General features: G+C 41.3%; 2 protein-coding genes across 2 annotated transcripts; both read right to left on the bottom strand.

Annotated features, from left to right (window-relative positions):
- Positions 1-15,788: 15,788 nt before the first annotated feature.
- On the bottom strand, positions 15,789-16,295 carry LOC110780153 (uncharacterized). The gene has a single exon (XM_021984575.1). The coding sequence runs from the start codon at positions 16,293-16,295 to the stop codon at positions 15,789-15,791; it is 507 nt and encodes a 168-aa protein (XP_021840267.1).
- Positions 16,296-16,371: 76 nt separating this feature from the next.
- Positions 16,372-17,235, bottom strand: LOC110780154 (uncharacterized). Its single transcript, XM_021984576.2, has one exon. It carries the CDS (start codon positions 17,233-17,235, stop codon positions 16,372-16,374), a length of 864 nt encoding a protein of 287 aa, XP_021840268.2.
- Between the last annotated feature and the right edge of the window lie 1,313 nt (positions 17,236-18,548).

The following is an 18,548-nucleotide window of genomic DNA, read 5'->3' as shown; positions in this document are numbered from 1 at the left end:
AATGATTTTTTTTTTTTTTGGGTGTAAGTGAGGGGCTAAGCCCAAAGATAAAAATACAAAAACAAGAGCTACTGTAAAGAAAACGTAAAGCAATAAAAACAACAGCTAAGTTCTACTGCTCCAGCTTGGAATCAAGCTCTCTCCTTTGCTGGCACCATTCTTGGTTTAGTTACACCTCCAATGTCCCCCAATAAAACGGCACAAAGATCCTTCGGGATCGCCTCCAGAATTTCGAGCTTTTGATCAAGTCGGACACCATAATTTTCTAACCAATCTGCAGCCATATTCGCTTCCCTGTAACAGTGGTTGACAGTTACTTCCCAATCAGCCTTCTCCAACAACTCCTTGCACCTTGTTACAATATGAAAATAAGGAGAGTTTAGGTGAACTCTCTCTATCAGCAGCTTTATGACAACCTCAGAGTCAATAGAAAGTTGGACTTTCTTATGGCCTTCCTCCCAAGCTATCAAAAGTCCACGATGGAGAATGATGATTGACGAATTTCCTTCAGTACGTTTTTGTGAGTTGAGATAATTCTCTTCATTTTTGTTGCTGGAAATAAACAAACAGGCCTGGCCATTAAGTCGGTCCAGAAAATGGGCCCAAATAATGAAGGTGGCTTAAAAATTAATGGGCTAAAATTTGGTTGTTGGCTTGCTGTCTGGTCAGGTCGAGGGTTTGATCCCCAACCCTTCAATTTTGTAGGGGAAAAAATTAATTGGAAATAGTTTTTTCATTTTCGCTATTAGCGCAAAAACTTATTACCAAATGTAATTAATATCGACTACTCGCTGGTAAACATAATATCCATTATTATTAAGACCAGGTGGCACTTCAATATATTTAATAATTTAGATATAATGAAATTCCCACATACACATACACGTGGCACTTATTGATTGGGCCTCTAAATAATACACAATACCAATTATAATGGATTCGACTACTCAGGTTATATTAGACCTGCTAAACATAATACATTGTTACATACGAACACTTCCGAGGAAAACCATTAAATTATACAACACAGGACTAACAATAACAATAATAATAATTGTTGTGGGATCTTTTACGGTGATGACGTGTCACGCGTTCCTCGGAGGTATCAAGTATGAGCTGGCACGAACTTCTGGCAACCTGCAAAACAAGAATATTCCCGTAGGAATATTCCCTCCGATGCTTAAGTAAGTATAGGCTAGAGAGAGAAGTAATTTTAGAGAGAAGGTAGAGCAAAGATAGTTTTAAGGTAGGTGGGAATGAATCGATTGCCCTTCTACCTAGGGATCTGCACTATTTATAGTGCTAGCGTTTCTTGGGAATTGGTCCCTCATAGCTGCATGATTGGGTGCTTTGTAAGATTGGGACACGTGTCCGCTATATTGGAGACTTGGTTTAGGCCTGGTAGGCCTCATGAGCGTTTAGGCTTTTTAGGGTATAGCGGATCAGGATCTTCCTGAGCAGATGGGTCTCATGACCTACTGATGGGCCTTGGACCTGGAGGTGTATGTGGGTTTATGAGACGATTCGTGATGGGCCTTTGGGCCTTCTTTCTGGGCTATCATAGTACGGCCAGGTGGCGCTCTCCATGCCACATCATTTTGCCCTCAAGGAGCGTGCCCCTCGCCCATGTGGGGTAGGCTGCTTGACATGGTGGAGTGCCACGTGTGGTTGTTTTGCAGAGCTTAATTTACCCCTTTAAAACCTTCAGAAATCTCTCATTTTCCTTTTGTTATTTCAAAGTGATTTTGTAGAGAGAGAAAGCGAATTCTTTGTCAAAGATTTGTTGTGCTTTCATTTGGTGTTCTTGGATTCTTCATTCAGTGTTCTTGGAGCTTGGACGATTTTGTTCAGTCTTTCTGTCAGTTTGATCACTCTTTGGTAAGCATTTCTATCGACTTCTTGTTTCTGCAGTTTATAGATTTTCCTTTATGTTTACGATTTCTTGGGGAGGCGTCCTGTTAGTTGCGGCACTTTTTTCTTCCTTTTTGCTAAAGTCAGACGTCCTGTTCCTTATGCAGGACGGCATGGCTCGAATTAGGCAAACAACCAATGTGGGTGCATGGGCAGCTCCACGAGAGAGGGACAACATGGTTCCTTTTTCGAGCCCGTCCCAGGGAAATAGGGGTGGAGTCAGCTCCTCCCATCATTTGGGAGACGGGGCTGTAAGGGCGGCACGTTCTTCAAGGAGAAGGAAGAGCGTGGCTCGCCGTCCTCGTGTTCCTCGTGAGGATTTTGAGGACGACTCCTCTAGTTCTTCTGACGAGGATTTTGCAAAAAACCTTCCTCCTATGGTTCGGGGAAAAGAAGATGAAGATTTGCTTCCTTCTGACATCTTTCCCAGCATGAAATGGCTGAGGTATCTGAGAGAGTAGGGACGTGACTTCGAGCGCGTCTTACTCCTGCCTCAAGGATTTAGTTTTAGATGCCCACGTCCTCATCATTCTGTAGACCAACTCTCTCTAGGTGAGGTCGCTGTCTACACAACTGCTTTTAGATTGGGTCTTAGGTTTCCTCTGCATCCCTTTGTGATGGACGTCTTGGAGGGGTATGACATTGGTCTTACTCAGCTGACCCCTAACTCTTGGGCAAACATCTTTGGGTTCATTGCCAAGTGTGCATTGAGCGGCGTCACTCCTTCTTTCCCTGCTTTCATTAGGCTTGTAGATATTGGCCCCTCCTCTCGTTCTCCCCAGGGGTGGTTTGAAGGAAATAATGCCCTTGGTCCAAGTATGCATTCTATGTTAAGTCTAATAAATGCGGTTCAGTATTAATTGACAAGTTAATAATTCAGTGAGATCAAGTGAGCTGAATGCCTAGCTAGAGGCCGCTTCAGTTCAAGTGGAATTAATGATATTAATCCACAGCTTACTCTTGACTGAACCCGTAGGGTCACACAAATAGTACGTAAACGGATCAAGTATCTAATGGCATTAGATACTCTATCTATGAATATTCGGAACCGACGGATCTTGGTTTCAGTGGGAGCTAAGATCGTCACAGGCAAGAAATGAATACTCCGGAAACGATGATATTGCCGGAAACGGAAATATGGATCGTATCGGAAATATAAATATTATCCAAGTCGTAGATGTTGCCGGAAACGGAAACATGGTACGTATCGGAAAATATTATCGGAAATGGAAATATTGCCAGAATCGGAAATATTGCCGGAAACGGAAATATTGTCAGAATCGGAAATATTACCGGAATCGGAAAATAATTCCGGAAACGGAAATATTAAATATTTGTTTGAAACGGAAATTAATTCCGGAATCGGAAATATTAAATATTGTTCGTATCGGAAATGAATTCCGGAATCGGAAAATTTAATCGGAAGCGCATCGTACGAATAAGCATCGGACGAGGCCTGCCGGACGAGGCCCAGCACGAAGCCAGGCCATCGCCCAGCAAGCCAAGCGCGCCGCACAAACAGCAAGGCCAGGCCCAGCAGGCTGCGCGCAGCGCGCAGCGCGCACAGCGCGCACAGCACGCGCAGCGCACAGCGCGCACAGCGCGCGCAGCGCGCAGCGCGCGCGGGCGCTGAGTGGGCTGCTGCTCGCGCGCACGCATGAGGCCCATCGTGGCTGTCGTGCGTGTGTGTGCAAGTGTTTGTGTTCGTACACGTTTCCTAAAACATGCAGAGTTCGGTTAATGATTAAATTCCTAATTCTATTTGATAAATTAATTAAATTAGAGTTCTTGTAGGATTCTAGGTTTGATTAATTTGTATCTGAATAGGATTTCGATTCCCTTTCCATACCGCTATAAATATGAGGCTAGGGCTCACAATTTATAACACAAGTTTCAAAGTATTCAAAGTGAGTTTTTGAGAGAAAAATTCAGTCACACATTTGCCTATAAAGTGCCGAAAATAATAGTACCTTAAGGGCGATTCTAGTTGGTCAATCTTAAGGCGGATCCGGACGTGCTGTGGACTATCTACGGAGGGACGACACTTGGAGTCCTAAAGACTTGTTCTTGTTCGGTTCGGGCGCAGCTAGGGAAGGCACGCAACAAAGAGTATGCATCTATTCTATGCTAAATGATTATGTGTAAATAATATGTTTTCCTGGGTTTATGGTTTTTCCGCATGATTTATGAATTGTCATATGTATCATAACCTAACAGTGGTATCACGAGCCCCTTATTATTTTCATAATCTAAATTGCATGAACATGGTTAAATATTACAAATTTGCAAGAATTAAGAGGGGTGATTAATTTTCGTAATTGTTAATTAATTGCAAATTGCGTTTATTTAATTATACGTACGCAGTTTTTCGGCAGTTTCTTCGTTATTCATCCGAATTGAGTGATTTTTGTGTCAATTCCGCATGTAAAAGGCATTCTAAAAATTTTGACAAAAATAGTATTTTTCTGCCGAACCCAGAATTCTCAAATTCGAAGCCTAACTATGACTTTTCGAAGGTTTTAGTTTTTCGAATGCAAAATTTCGTAAATTTAAGATGTTAAATTAAATATTTGCGATTCTTGTTGATAAATCTTGAATTTTTGATTGACCTACTGCATATGTTTAACAAGTTTGAATGCCTAGTCTTGTTAATTATGCAATCTAATTATTAATTATGATTAATTTGTTGAAAATTAGAATAATTTAGAATTAATTTGATTTTCATAATTAATTGTAATTTAATTAGAAACCTATGATTAAAAACCACCATAAAAATTGTAAATTTACGATAAATTTTAAATTTTTATGACCTAGACTTGAATCCATATCAATCGGAAATCAATTGGATAATAAATTTTCGATTTTTCGCCCTAAAATTATGAAATTAATATTATTTATTAATTTGTCATTAATTTTAAATATAAATTTTAAATTTTATGCGATTCGTTCATAAAACTTGCACGCACGAAGCAATGGACGCTTCGTGTTACCCTTAAGGGGTGTTGTATAATGCGGGCATGCGACGACGAGCAAGGGAGCTCGTCGCCCGTGCGGCACGAATGCAATGAGCAAGGGCGTAGTGCACGAGCACAAGGCAGCAGCCCTGCCTTGTGTCGTGTGCCACGAGCAATGAACGAATGGGCATGGGCAAAGAGCGAGCCAAGGCAGTCGCGTGTGGGCAGCAAGCGAGCTGCGCCACAACGCGCGCTGCCTCGCACAAGAGCGCGCAGCCTCGCGCGCAGCGAGCGCAAGCTCGCGTGCCACGAGCGCTGCGCCTAGCATTGCTCGCGCGCACAGCGAGCGATGTCGCGCGCCCAGCGAGCCATGGCTCGCGCGCCCAGCGAGCGATGTCGCGCGCCCAGCGAGCGATGTCGCGCGCGCACTGCGAGCGATAGCCCGCGTGCGATGAGCGCTGGCGCGCGCAGCGAGCACCAATGCGTGCGGAGGCTTGCGATAGGGATGCAGCAGCTATGCGACGAGCGCATGGGCTGCGCGCACATGGCCAGCAATGGCTGTGTGCGTGCGGCCCATGGGCGTGCAACGCGTAGGGTGTTTGCGTTACGATTAGATCGTTTTGAATGTTTAATTTGAAAATTTCAGTTCACGTAATTTTAATTAATTTTAAAATTAATAATTTAAATTATTTTCTTGGATTTTAATTTTGAATATTGTAATTATAATAAATTTTATTTATTCTAATTATTTTACTAAAATTAAAATCATGAATTAATTTAAATACGACTGAAATTAAATTAAACTTTTGGATTCAATTATAAATTTATATGAGCTTTAAATTTTAATTAAATTTGTATGTTTCCGGTTAGACTAGAAATACATTTTTATGTTTAAAATTAGTAAAGCATATGAATTTATTGGTTTAAGTGGGAGCGTATTTTAGTCATAAACTCTTGATTAGGTCTACAAATCCTTAAGGTTAAAACAACTTGATTAGAATTAATAAGGACTGAATAATTGGTAGATTATTGGTGCCCTTGATTAATTGCTGCAAATGTTTACGTGATGCATAATGTGTTTTACTAACCAGCTATGTGGGCCATTCATGATAATGAATGGGTGAATGGTATATATTGTATATGTACTGTTTTGCAGGTTATGAAGTGACTAGTATGGCCCAAATAGGATAGAAAATATGGTCTGCGTACCATTAATTTGAATGTAATTGGTCTAAAGTACCAAAGTTATTTTTCAATTCAAATATGGTCTGCGAACCATCAAATAGTTGTAATTAGTTATAGCTTATCCTATTTGAAGAAAATGGTGCCTCCCACGGAGATTTTCAAGACGGACTTTGAAGTTAAAGCTTCAAGATGAAGTCGGGCCATACTAGATCACATTTATCTTATGCATGTTTTAAGTTATTTATTGCTTTTAAATATGTCTTAAAATGCATGAGATCAAAAGCTTGATTATGTTGCATGATTAAGGATTTTAGTTCACTTAAAATCTAACCAACATAGTAAGAGCCTTAAGTTCCAAACTTAAAAATTGAGTTAAAAGGTGCCATGCCAAAATATACACTTGCTTGGATATCCTTTACATCAATCTAGTAATAGTTTTCGCTCAGCGAGGTGTTACTTATTGGTCCTAAAGGGGCAAGGTACACAAATAATTGTGAGTACATGTTAGTTTTGGTGAAACTCAACGATATAAGTAAGGAGTCCTTTTATGTCGTGGCAAAATCGATAGGTTTACCTAATAAGTTCTTAGACGTACCTATCAACCAAGAGTAGTTTCTAGACTATTAGCAAAAGGCTTTTGCTTACCTAAAATGTTTTAGAATTGAGTCGACAAACTGTGCTTAATTCTTCAATGGTTTTAGGGTCTTGGAATCATTTTATTCACACCTGCCGGAACAATAAAATCGAATAAAATGCTAATAACTTGTTTGAATTGCATGGTTGCTTTAATTTCAAGTTATTATTCATGATAAATGTTTAGACTTTGCATGCTTCAATGTATGTTTTAATTATTGTTTATAATTAAATATCTTGCACTGCAATAAATCCTTTTAGAAAGGTAACAGTAAATTTCCTCGATTGGTAGTGAATCCAAGAACGATTCACGGAAATGAGAGAAAATGAGCAATTTAAAATGTACGTTTCTTATATCGACTTTTATGGTTGTTTTCGAGAATCAAAATCGAATGGCAAACCGATTGGTGATTGTGAATTCAAAATACAATGTAGTTTTGAGATCATAAAGCATTGAGTTTAATACGCTCAGCTTTACCAATGGTTAACAACCTATTATCTTTGTCCATTTAATTCTCGAATGAGTCTAGTCCCTAGACATTCGAATAGATCGATGCTTAGAGAACTTTAGAAGCTTCTGGTAAGATCATCTAGTTGAAACAAAATATTCAACATAAATTAAAATGGTAAAGAACCTTGTTGGTGACATTGGACATGTCTAACAAAGTATAAAAGTCAACACTAAAGAATTCAATTCTTAAGACTATAAGAAAGGGTACAAGAAATAGGAAAACAAAGGAACACATGAAAGGAATTTACGATTCCGTTTCTACCTATAAGTTTATGTTTAAAGAGAAGTAACCTAGCAATCAAACTTCCTTGGTATCATATACCGCTTGAGGTTCTTACTTCGATAATAACTCAAACAATGGAAGCTAGGATACACTAATGACCTACAAGTGGGAAATGAAGCATGGCAATGCTACATTAGTTGTAGGGTCATCTAGTTTGTTTTAAGTCCTTTCAAAGGCTGGAACTTAATGGCTATTTTGTTCCATAATCAACATACCTAAACTTCTGTTTTCAAACACAGAAAGACTCACATTCAAAAAAAAAACAAAAACAATGTTTGTTTGTTTGTTTATTTGAATGAAATGGTCAATTACAGGTTGAGTCAATATGCTTGATTAAAACAAACAACTCTTTAAAGAACTTTACTAGGTTCAAATCAACCCCTTGATTTGAGTTCCACTAATCTTTGGCATTGTTGCTTAGACCATATCAACAAGTTAACATTCATAAGCTCTATTTTGATGGACTTTTTGAAAGTTGGTTGATTTCTAGATCAACTTAAGACAAGCTAGTCTTACTTGTTGAAAGTAACAAAGAATATGAACTATTGTTAGAACGCTTAGACGATAGAGTTCAAAGCTAAAGAAAGGTTTTATGACTTTATGGATTTGAGTGAATATAGGTTTATTTACTCAAATATGATATAAGTTGAATCTGTTTGGCTAGTTCAAAGATTCAGAAGTATAAAATCCACTTGGCAAGAAATCATAAAGATCTAGGTTAGATCATGTTGATGATTACTTGAGACCAAATATGATCATCAATGATTGTGTGTTGTAATTTCACAATCTAGCTCCATAAGATATGGCATATCTTAGTTGGAATAATCGAAGTCAATTGGTACTTGATTCGATTAATGATGAATCATAAAAACTTTTCCTATAATTTCTAAAACAAAATGCTCAACTACCACCAAACTAAACCAAATTCGTCAAAGCTATTGAAAAGTAATTTCAGAATATCTTTTCATAATATATCTAAAGAGTTCCTAAACTCAGTGGGAGCTTAGTGTTTGTTATTCAACAAACTAAGGCCCAAGTATAGATATATGTTTCATTGTGATTTATTCAAATGAGACACAAGGGTATTGTTTCTACCACGAATTTTTGAGAACATAATGTTTGTTTGCTCGAAATAATGTCCTTTTGGAGATTCGTTTCCAAAATGACAAGTGGGAGAAAATAGACCTCGAAAGTTTTCGAGGCGAACAACAAACATAAACGGACATTCCGGAGGCTTTTCGAAGTGCTTCAGAAAATCCGAACTTATTCTTTAAGGACTTTAAAAGTGGCTTTAAAGAATAGACATCTCTTAAAAGACTTTACAAGTGCTTCAAAGAGAACAGAATATTCAAAGGACTTTCAAGTGGCTATTGATATTCTATCGTTTGATGTTCTATACCCAAGTAGGCATAGAGTTCAAATCACTGGAACTATGAGATTCTTCTATTAGATAGTAAAGAAACATAGAGTTCTGGTCAATGAAACTATGAGATTCTTCTATTAAATAGTGAAGAAACCTACAACTTGCAGTCAAACTATTATCATGTAGAGTTTGTGACTTGTAAGAAAGCTATGACGAAACCCAGATTCCCTAAAATGGTTAGAGGCCATATATAGACTCAAATGTTTTTAATGGTTAGAGGCCATAAAACATACTCAATGTTTTGATGACAAAATTGAAATTGTTAATTTGCAAGAATAGTTTCACACCTATTGGTTGCAAGTTTGTTTTAAGGATAAAAACCATCAAACATGGAATTGTGTTCACACACAAAGCTAGATTAGTTGCTAAAGGTTCAAGCAAATTCATGGCATGGATTGTGTTGAAACCTCATCGTAATGCTCAAGTCTATAACTCAAGCAATGATTGCATATTGGTACATATGACAATTGGATGACAAAACGTATTCCTCAATCAAATGTTGGAAGAAAACTATGTACATGGTATGTCATAGGTTTTGTGGATCCAAATAAATGCTTGAAAAGGAATGCTAACTTATGAAATCTAAGTACAGATTTAAGCAAGCAATTGGGAGTTGGAACTGTATTTTAGTGAATCTAATAAGTATTTTAGTTTCATAAAATGTACATGATTCTTATAGATATATAAGAAGTTTAGTGGGAGTACATAAAACTTAATTGGTCCTATGTGTATCACACACATATCTCTCTATTGTGAAATAACATTCAAATGCTAATGACTTAGATTTGAAATTATTCATCAATGATGGACCATGGCGAAACTTAGTACATACTGGGTATTAAGATCTATTTACAAAGATCTTATGATATTGTTTTGGATTAAGTAATGGCATTTACTAAATCAAACACGAAAGTCTCCATTGGAGATATTCGACCCATGTGAATAAATCTAAGTAAAGGATGTTTGAACTATGTATAAGCATTTACTAAGTTAACATCAAAGAATCTAATGAGATTCTTCACCTATATTATATGTCAAAGAATTTAGCTGGATTCAGTATCTACTGAAATTGAATGAGCTAAAGTTACATGAATAGAATTCAATTGGGAATTATTCTACAAAAGAATTTGTCATGTATGATATAATATGAGGATTGCCAAAAACGTATCGTATGACTTTAGGCATGACGAACATATACCAATCTCTATTGATCTAAGTGAAGACCAATTAGATTGAGATCAAGAAAAACTTATGGTACTTGAAAAGGTACATAGGATTACTTCTTGATTCAAGGAAATAAAGATATGCTAAATATTGATGCTACACGCATAAACACTGGCAAAGGATCAAACAAGACCCTTTGGAGTTAACCATTGATAAGGACGAGCTATAGAGCATCGTGTTTTGAAATGGCAACATGGATTGGAGACCATGAGTTGTTGCGTGGGAAATTAAAAATAGTAATTTCTATGTTCTAAGATATAATTGGAGAGTCTTCCATATATCTATGAACTGCTTGGATAGGTAAATCCAAACAAAGCATCACTAGCAACCTATACAGTTGAAGTAAAAGTACTTATTGCCTAAGAAGCAATAAAAAAGGGTTGTTTAAATTTCTTCACTGAACTTGGGTAGATCACCTATCTGCTGGCTTGATGGTTCTTCATTGAAAAATGCGTAGAACCACTCTTGAAGCAAGAAAAACGTCTGCTAACTTGATGGTTCTTCATTGCAAAATGAGTAAAACCACCATCGAAGTAAGAAAGACTAGATCACATAATAAACAAACTCAAAAGATCTTATCATCATATCTCGAAGAACATTCGATGAAAAGGATATTAAGATTGGCAAAGCATGATAACTAAACCTATGCAACAAGTGAGAAGCAACACTTACATTGTAGCACTGGAAATCAAGCATAGCTTTGAAATTCCATGAACTGTTTTAAAAGATGGGTTTGAGGCCCGTGGTTGTAAAACATTGGGGTTGAACATTTATCATATATGAAATGTGTTTTCATATTCCATTTAATCTTGGTTTAGTATTAAATGATGAGTCCCTGCAATTTGACAATTTATTCAAGATAGACTGTCAGGACCAGTCCTGTGACTAAGAAATGTCTATCAAGTGAACTTGAATGTCAAAAGTTAAAAATGGTCCCTAGTCGGAGTTTTCTATAAAATTGGACGCATAGAAAACGTTAGACGATTAGAATGCAAGATGACTAGTAGTTCTGTTTCTTGAACTATGTGGACATGGCAATGTCATAATCATTTGCATAGATACTTACTTTGGGAAGACTAGTATCGGACAAGACCTATGAAACTTTACTGTAAGAGATGAAAATCTGTCATGAGTAAATTTCATTAAATTATTTGACACTAAATCCTCAATACCTGAGTGATTTGAGATTACTTGTTTGAGAACTGGTTGCTTTGACGTTGACCAACCGTCGCACCGTAAAAGGAGGCTATAAAGGCAACGCTCAGGTAATCACCTATCAAACGAAGTCTAATCTCAAGATCGCAAGATTGGGATTGTCCTCCCATAAATCGGGATGAGATGCTTAAAAGTTGTACAAGGCCACTCGGAGAGCTAGAAACTGTGAAATGCATGGCCGTGCTCGGATGAATCATAGGCTATGATTATCTGTTTATTTGATCAGTTGAACTCTGAAACCGAGGAACACCTCTGGACGTAATAAGGATGACAACTCTTACCTTATGTTCAAGAGCAAGCATCGAGCGACAAAGGAATTAGGAAATGCACACTTGTCCCTAAGGATAAGTGGGAGACTGAAGGAAATAATGCCCTTGGTCCAAGTATGCATTCTATGTTAAGTCTAATAAATGCGGTTCAGTATTAATTGACAAGTTAATAATTCAGTGAGATCAAGTGAGCTGAATGCCTAGCTAGAGGCCGCTTCAGTTCAAGTGGAATTAATGATATTAATCCACAACTTACTCTTGACTGAACCCGTAGGGTCACACAAATAGTACGTAAACGGATCAAGTATCTAATGGCATTAGATACTCTATCTATGAATATTCGGAACCGACGGATCTTGGTTTCAGTGGGAGCTAAGATCGTCACAGGCAAGAAATGAATACTCCGGAAACGATGATATTGCCGGAAACGGAAATATGGATCGTATCGGAAATATAAATATTATCCAAGTCGTAGATGTTGCCGGAAACGGAAACATGGTACGTATCGGAAAATATTATCGGAAATGGAAATATTGCCAGAATCGGAAATATTGCCGGAAACGGAAATATTGTCAGAATCGGAAATATTACCGGAATCGGAAAATAATTCCGGAAACGGAAATATTAAATATTTGTTCGAAACGGAAATTAATTCCGGAATCGGAAATATTAAATATTGTTCGTATCGGAAATGAATTCCGGAATCGGAAAATTTAATCGGAAGCGCATCGTACGAATAAGCATCGGACGAGGCCTGCCGGACGAGGCCCAGCACGAAGCCAGGCCATCGCCCAGCAAGCCAAGCGCGCCGCACAAACAGCAAGGCCAGGCCCAGCAGGCTGCGCGCAGCGCGCAGCGCGCACAGCGCGCACAGCACGCGCAGCGCACAGCGCGCACAGCGCGCGCAGCGCGCAGCGCGCGCGGGCGCTGAGTTGGCTGCTGCTCGCGCGCACGCATGAGGCCCATCGTGGCTGTCGTGCGTGTGTGTGCAAGTGTTTGTGTTCGTACACGTTTCCTAAAACATGCAGAGTTCGGTTAATGATTAAATTCCTAATTCTATTTGATAAATTAATTAAATTAGAGTTCTTGTAGGATTCTAGGTTTGATTAATTTGTATCTGAATAGGATTTCGATTCCCTTTCCATACCGCTATAAATATGAGGCTAGGGCTCACAATTTATAACACAAGTTTCAAAGTATTCAAAGTGAGTTTTTGAGAGAAAAATTCAGTCACACATTTGCCTATAAAGTGCCGAAAATAATAGTACCTTAAGGGCGATTCTAGTTGGTCAATCTTAAGGCGGATCCGGACGTGCTGTGGACTATCTACGGAGGGACGACACTTGGAGTCCTAAAGACTTGTTCTTGTTCGGTTCGGGCGCAGCTAGGGAAGGCACGCAACAAAGAGTATGCATCTATTCTATGCTAAATGATTATGTGTAAATAATATGTTTTCCTGGGTTTATGGTTTTTCCGCATGATTTATGAATTGTCATATGTATCATAACCTAACATGGTTCACCCTATATAGCCGGCGGGGATATAAAACGGTGGTGGGTAAGACCTCTAGCTGGGTTTGGTGGAGGAAGAAGTTGTCTGTTATCCGAATGGAGGACCACTCCCTTTCAGGGCGTCTTTCCTGGTGGAATTGCCGTCCCCGTTATTTGTCTAGAGGTGACGCCTACCCTCTTCTTTTATCGAGGGATTGGAGGCTCATAAAGCCTTTACTTCAGGCCAAAATGTATAGGCTGTTTTTGAAGAGTCACGTGTGGGTTCCCAATACTTGGCTTCCCCATGTGGGTCAATTTACCAACATGGTTTTTCTCGCGGTCGTCGGTCTCTGTCCTTATCTGAGTAGAGGTAGTTTTTATAGACTTTTTACCAAAACCTTGTTTTCTTTTCTTTCACTAACCTTCCTAGTTCTGTGTAGATTCCGCCATGGATCGTCTGTCCCCTGAAGACAAGGGTTTGGTGGACGTGCCTGCCTGGTTGTCCCAGGTGTATACAGATGATATTCTCAAGGCCGTGGAGGCTAAGAAGAAGGACTCCTCGAAGAAGTCCGACAAGGGTGCCTCTGATGACGTCGCCATGGTATGTTCTGTTTGTTCTTTGATATTCTTCTGCATTGCTCTAAGGCCTATGCTCGGTTTTTCACCGGTTGTATTTTATAGGAGCCTACTTCGTCGGCTACGAGGAAACGTCCTGGGTCTTCGACGGCGGCTCCTAAGCCCAAGCGCCCCTTTTTCAAGAAACTGGGCACTGCTGATGTTGCCGCGAAACCGTCACTAGTGAAGCCGTCCGCCCCATTAGCTGAAAAAGGAGTCCCTCTTCCTCAGGCATCCAGCCCTCCTCCTGAGCACAAAGAAGCATCTCCCCATGCGGCCGCTGAGGAAGATTCCGCGTTCAAAGCGGCCGTGGACGAAGGGGTCGCTGACCAGGTTGTCGCCTTTGGCGCTGCTGCAAAGGTTGGAGGGGCTTCTTCGTCCTCATCCAGAGAGGAGGAGGGAAAGAGGTCTCAAGGTCCTTCTGCCGGGGATGCCCCCATTCCTCCGGCCACCAGCTCCCTCGATTGGTTAGTGGTCTAGTACTTCAGGTTTCATGATTGGTAGTTTTAGTACTACATTTGACATTTTGATGTTTGTTTAGTTGACATGTTCAAGCGGATGCGGCGTGCTGAAGTGGCGAACATTTCCTCATCAGGTGGATATAGTTCAGAAGAAAAGGACAAAATCCTTTCGGACGTCTACGCTGCAATTCCTGAGGAGTATGTGACCTCGCTTCCTGGATTTGATCTGGGGTATTTTGGGGCCATGCAGTCCCTTGTTCTTGTTGTAAGATATGCTTTACTGTTTTCTTCTTCTCTTCTTTTTTTTTTTTTTTTTTTGTGGAACTAAGTGCATTTTTGGCTATGGCGGCTCTTCATCCGTTGTGCCGAGAGTCGGCATTATCTCTTTGATATGCATAAGGAGATGTTGAAGCACAAGGACCAGATTGAAAATCATGAGAGGTATGCTGGGAAGAAGGCTAGACAGATCAATGAAGATGCGGATATTAAGATCAAGTCGGAGACGGACGCTCTGAAGAAAGCTGAGGAAGACGCCCAGGAGTATGAGAGAAAGTTGATGGAGCATGAGGAGAGGTTGGCTGCGTTGAGGAAGGGGTATTCCTCAGTCTCGGAGCGAGTAACCAACTTCTCCTCCAAAGTGGACGCCTTAGAGAAAAAACTCAAGGCTACCCAGGAAGAGATTGAGACCGTGCGGGGGGGAAGCCGCTAGCTCTTTCAAGCTTGGGGAAGAGTCCATCTTGGAGAATGCTCGTCGGGCATGGGACCAATCAATGGATGGGAAGGACTTCTCCTGGTTTAAACGTCGCATCTCGTATCAGATGGCCGTCTCGAATGCTAGACGCCTTGGCCTAGATCCTCCCGAGTTCTTTAGCGAGGGGGAGGATGAGGACGCGGAGGAAGAGGAGGTGAATTCCCCGGAAGGCCAGGATGTCCAGGACGGGAGCTCCACAGCTCCTCACTCATAGGGGGTTTTTATTTGGTGTTGAGTGGTGCCGTGAGCGCTTGTAATAACATTGGTGCCTTTTGGGAATTATTTATTTGGTTTTGTTGCGCCTTGTGCGCATGTAAGAATATTTAGTGCCTCCTGTGTACTTTGCTTTTTATTCCAGTTCAGTTTATTACTGATATTTTAGGAACGTACTTTTTGGTCCATATGTGGACGGTTATCCCAGTGTTTTACGTGATCATCCTAATTTGGGGCGCTAATCTAGGCCACTTCTCAGGCCGTCAACCGATTAGTCTCTTTGAGACGCCTTCAAAGGAGAAGGTGTATTTTTCTCTTGTTTGAGCTTTGTTTTGTGCTTTTTACGTCTTTGTTAATACAGGTCACTTTTCAGGCCGTCATTTATTTTGGCCACTAGTGACGTCACCCCTTTAGGGTTTGTTCAATGTGGGGGTGTTTCACCCCTTAGTTTTTGAGTGACTTTATTGAGTCATTAGTTCATCAGGTAAGGAAACATTATCATAGAGATTATCATTTCACTAAGTAGCAAAACTAAATTGGCCCCTTTGTAGGCAGGCATTACAGGCCGTATTGTAGGCTCTGACACGATTGTTAGGCCGTTTAGTAGGCTCGAGTTACATAATTTATACTACTCTAATGACATTCTATTTTTAGCCACTTTTTTCTATCTTGGCTGGTATATTCTCATTGGCAGCAGGTAGTTCCTCCTCAAGTTTTCTCTTGGTCCTCACTTCGGCCAAATCTTTCTTCCATGCTGACGGGTTGAGGGTTGTGAGGTAGCAGTCTCTTGCTTGCTGTTGGTCTCCATGTATAGTTCCTATTGCCCCATCATCACATATAAACTTCAGGAGCATGAGATGGGTGACAACTACTGCTTTAATCTTGTTCAGGGTGGGACGTCCCAAGATGACATTGTATGCTGTCAAGTCCTTGACAATTAAAAAGTTTACTCCCATCTTTCGTCCATCTTTTCGATCCCCTATCCGAACCGGCAAGTTGATGACGCCCACGGGATGTATTATGCTTCCTCCAAAATTGATGATGGGGTAGTGTATGCTTTCAATTGTCTTTGGATCGTGAGCTAGACGACTGAGGCACTCCATGCTCATTATGTCGGACGAACTCCCTGTATCTATCAGGATACGCTTGACTCTCATATTGGAGATTTTGATTTCGACCACTAGAGGATCATCACGTGGGGTGGCTACCCGTCCGCCATCCGACTCACATATCTTAATCCGAGGGAACGGGTCTACAGATGACTTTCCTGACAACATCACGTGTCCTAGGCGGCGGGCGTAGTCTTTCTGTCCCCTTATAGTGGGTCCTCCAGCAGCTGGCCCCCCCAGAAATGACGGCTACAAATCCTCCTTCGCTGTGGTTTCCCTCTGTAGGTGAGGCAGGGGACTTGTTCTTCTTGTATTGGCTCTTTCCCGAGCCGTGAGCATTTCTCTGTAAGTAATTTTTGAGGTGTCCTTTAGAGGCGAGGCCGTCTAAGGCTCTCTTTAAGCTTCTACAGTTCTTGGTGTCATGCCCTATATCCTCGTGGAACTGGCAATACATCTTAGGGTCTCGACTCTCAGCAGGTGACTTCATAGGAAAAGGCCGTTCAAGATCAAACCGTGTCCCAACGTCTTTTAGGATTGTGAGGAGATCTGTGTTATACTCGAAATATTCTCTTTCTTGCGGACGCTCTCTCTTGTGCCTAGGAGAGTTATCATGCTCTTTTGACAGAGCCCAAGTGCCATTTACCCGTGGAGCTTTTCGGTCTATCTTATCCTTCTTTCCTGGGGAGTCTGTTGCTTCACCTGTCTTTCCATCCTTGGACGCGCTGCATATTTCCGTTGCGTGAATGAATGCTTCAGCCTCGTCTAGAACTTCGGCCATAGTCCGCACACTCTTCTTAACTAAATAAAACTTGAAGGACCCTTTCTTCAGTCCTCTGATAAAGTTATCAAAAGCGACGCCGTCGGGTAGGTCTGGGATCTGCCCGGCCTCTAGGTTGAAACGTTTCACATAACTCCTTAATGATTCATCTTTCCCTTGTTGAATGCGTCCTAAATGCATGCTCGTTTTCCTTTCTTCCTTGTGTGCCATGAACCTAGTGGAGAACAGGGTTTGCAGCTCGTTGAAGGAGGCAATTGATCCTGGGGGTAGTCGCTCAAACCATTTGGACGCCACCCCTTTAAGGGTGGCAGGGAAGTATTTGCACCAAGTGGCTTCATTTGTTCCTTGAACATACATGTGGTGACGGTAAGCAACTAGGTGCATATCTGGGTCAGTGGTACTGTCTAGGCTTCAATGGTAGGAGTCTTGGCCTTGGGTTCTTTCGGGGCGTTCATTATGTCCTCGGAAAAAGGAGTACTCATGGGCCTCAGCGTCAGACTATTAATCCCTTGTTGGATGTGGTAAGTAGGTTCACAACGGCTGGAAAACATGCGGGGGCGCAGGCTTACTCTGTTAGGCGTCATATGGGTCTGTCCTCGAGGAGAGGGGTAAAATGGAGGGTCTTCCATCACTGGGGTGGACCTAGTGTCTGACAGTTCAGATTCAGCTTCATAGTGCTCTTGACGTCTTGTGGAGGGTCGCAAGACGGCCGGTGGGTTTCCCCTAGACGGCGGTCGCGCGAGTTGATCCCTTCGAGGCAAAAAGGTTTGGAAGCCGCGGTCGATCTCTGAGAGCTCGGCCACAGGACTGATTCCACGGTGGCTTGCGGACGGGAGCTTTCTCCGGCCCTCCACACATTGGATCTAAGAGGCATTCTTCTTATCCGATTGACGCCTAGACTGAGGGGCCTTTGCGGGGCCATCCTTTCAGTGTCGTAGATCAACATGCTCTTTTGAATTTCGTCCTGCAATTTGGTACTCATCTGTTGTCGAAAGGTTTGATTCATTTGCTGTTGAAATCCTGCTAGAATCTCACGCAGCGATCCCACTGATACTGGCAAGTCCAAGTTCTCGTTTAGCACGGCATCTCGGACGCTGGGGCTTAGGTGGCCACCCGGCGGAGATACTTCCAGGGTTGGTTCTTCTTCTACGATTACCTCAACCTCCTGCAGCCGACGTGGTGTGCTTCCGGAATTTGCGACTCGATTGGCTTCCTCTATGTGACGCTGACTCCTTTCGCGAGGCCATCTCTCCTCTCCATCATTATACTCTTCTTTGGACTGTGGTTCGGCCATGATATTGTACCTCCCCACAGACGGCGCCAAATGTTGTGGGATCTTTTACGGGATGACGTGTCACGCGTTCCTCGGAGGTATCAAGTATGAGCTGGCACGAACTTCTGGCAACCTGCAAAACAAGAATATTCCCGTAGGAATATTCCCTCCGATGCTTAAGTAAGTATAGGCTAGAGAGAGAAGTAATTTTAGAGAGAAGGAAGAGCAAAGATAGTTTTAAGATAGGTGG

This window comes from Spinacia oleracea, chromosome 1, assembly GCF_020520425.1.
Source record: "Spinacia oleracea cultivar Varoflay chromosome 1, BTI_SOV_V1, whole genome shotgun sequence".
Taxonomy (NCBI): domain Eukaryota; kingdom Viridiplantae; phylum Streptophyta; class Magnoliopsida; order Caryophyllales; family Amaranthaceae; genus Spinacia; species Spinacia oleracea.
The sequence above is the reverse complement of the archived record's forward strand: the minus strand, read 5'-3'. Positions and strand labels throughout refer to the sequence as shown.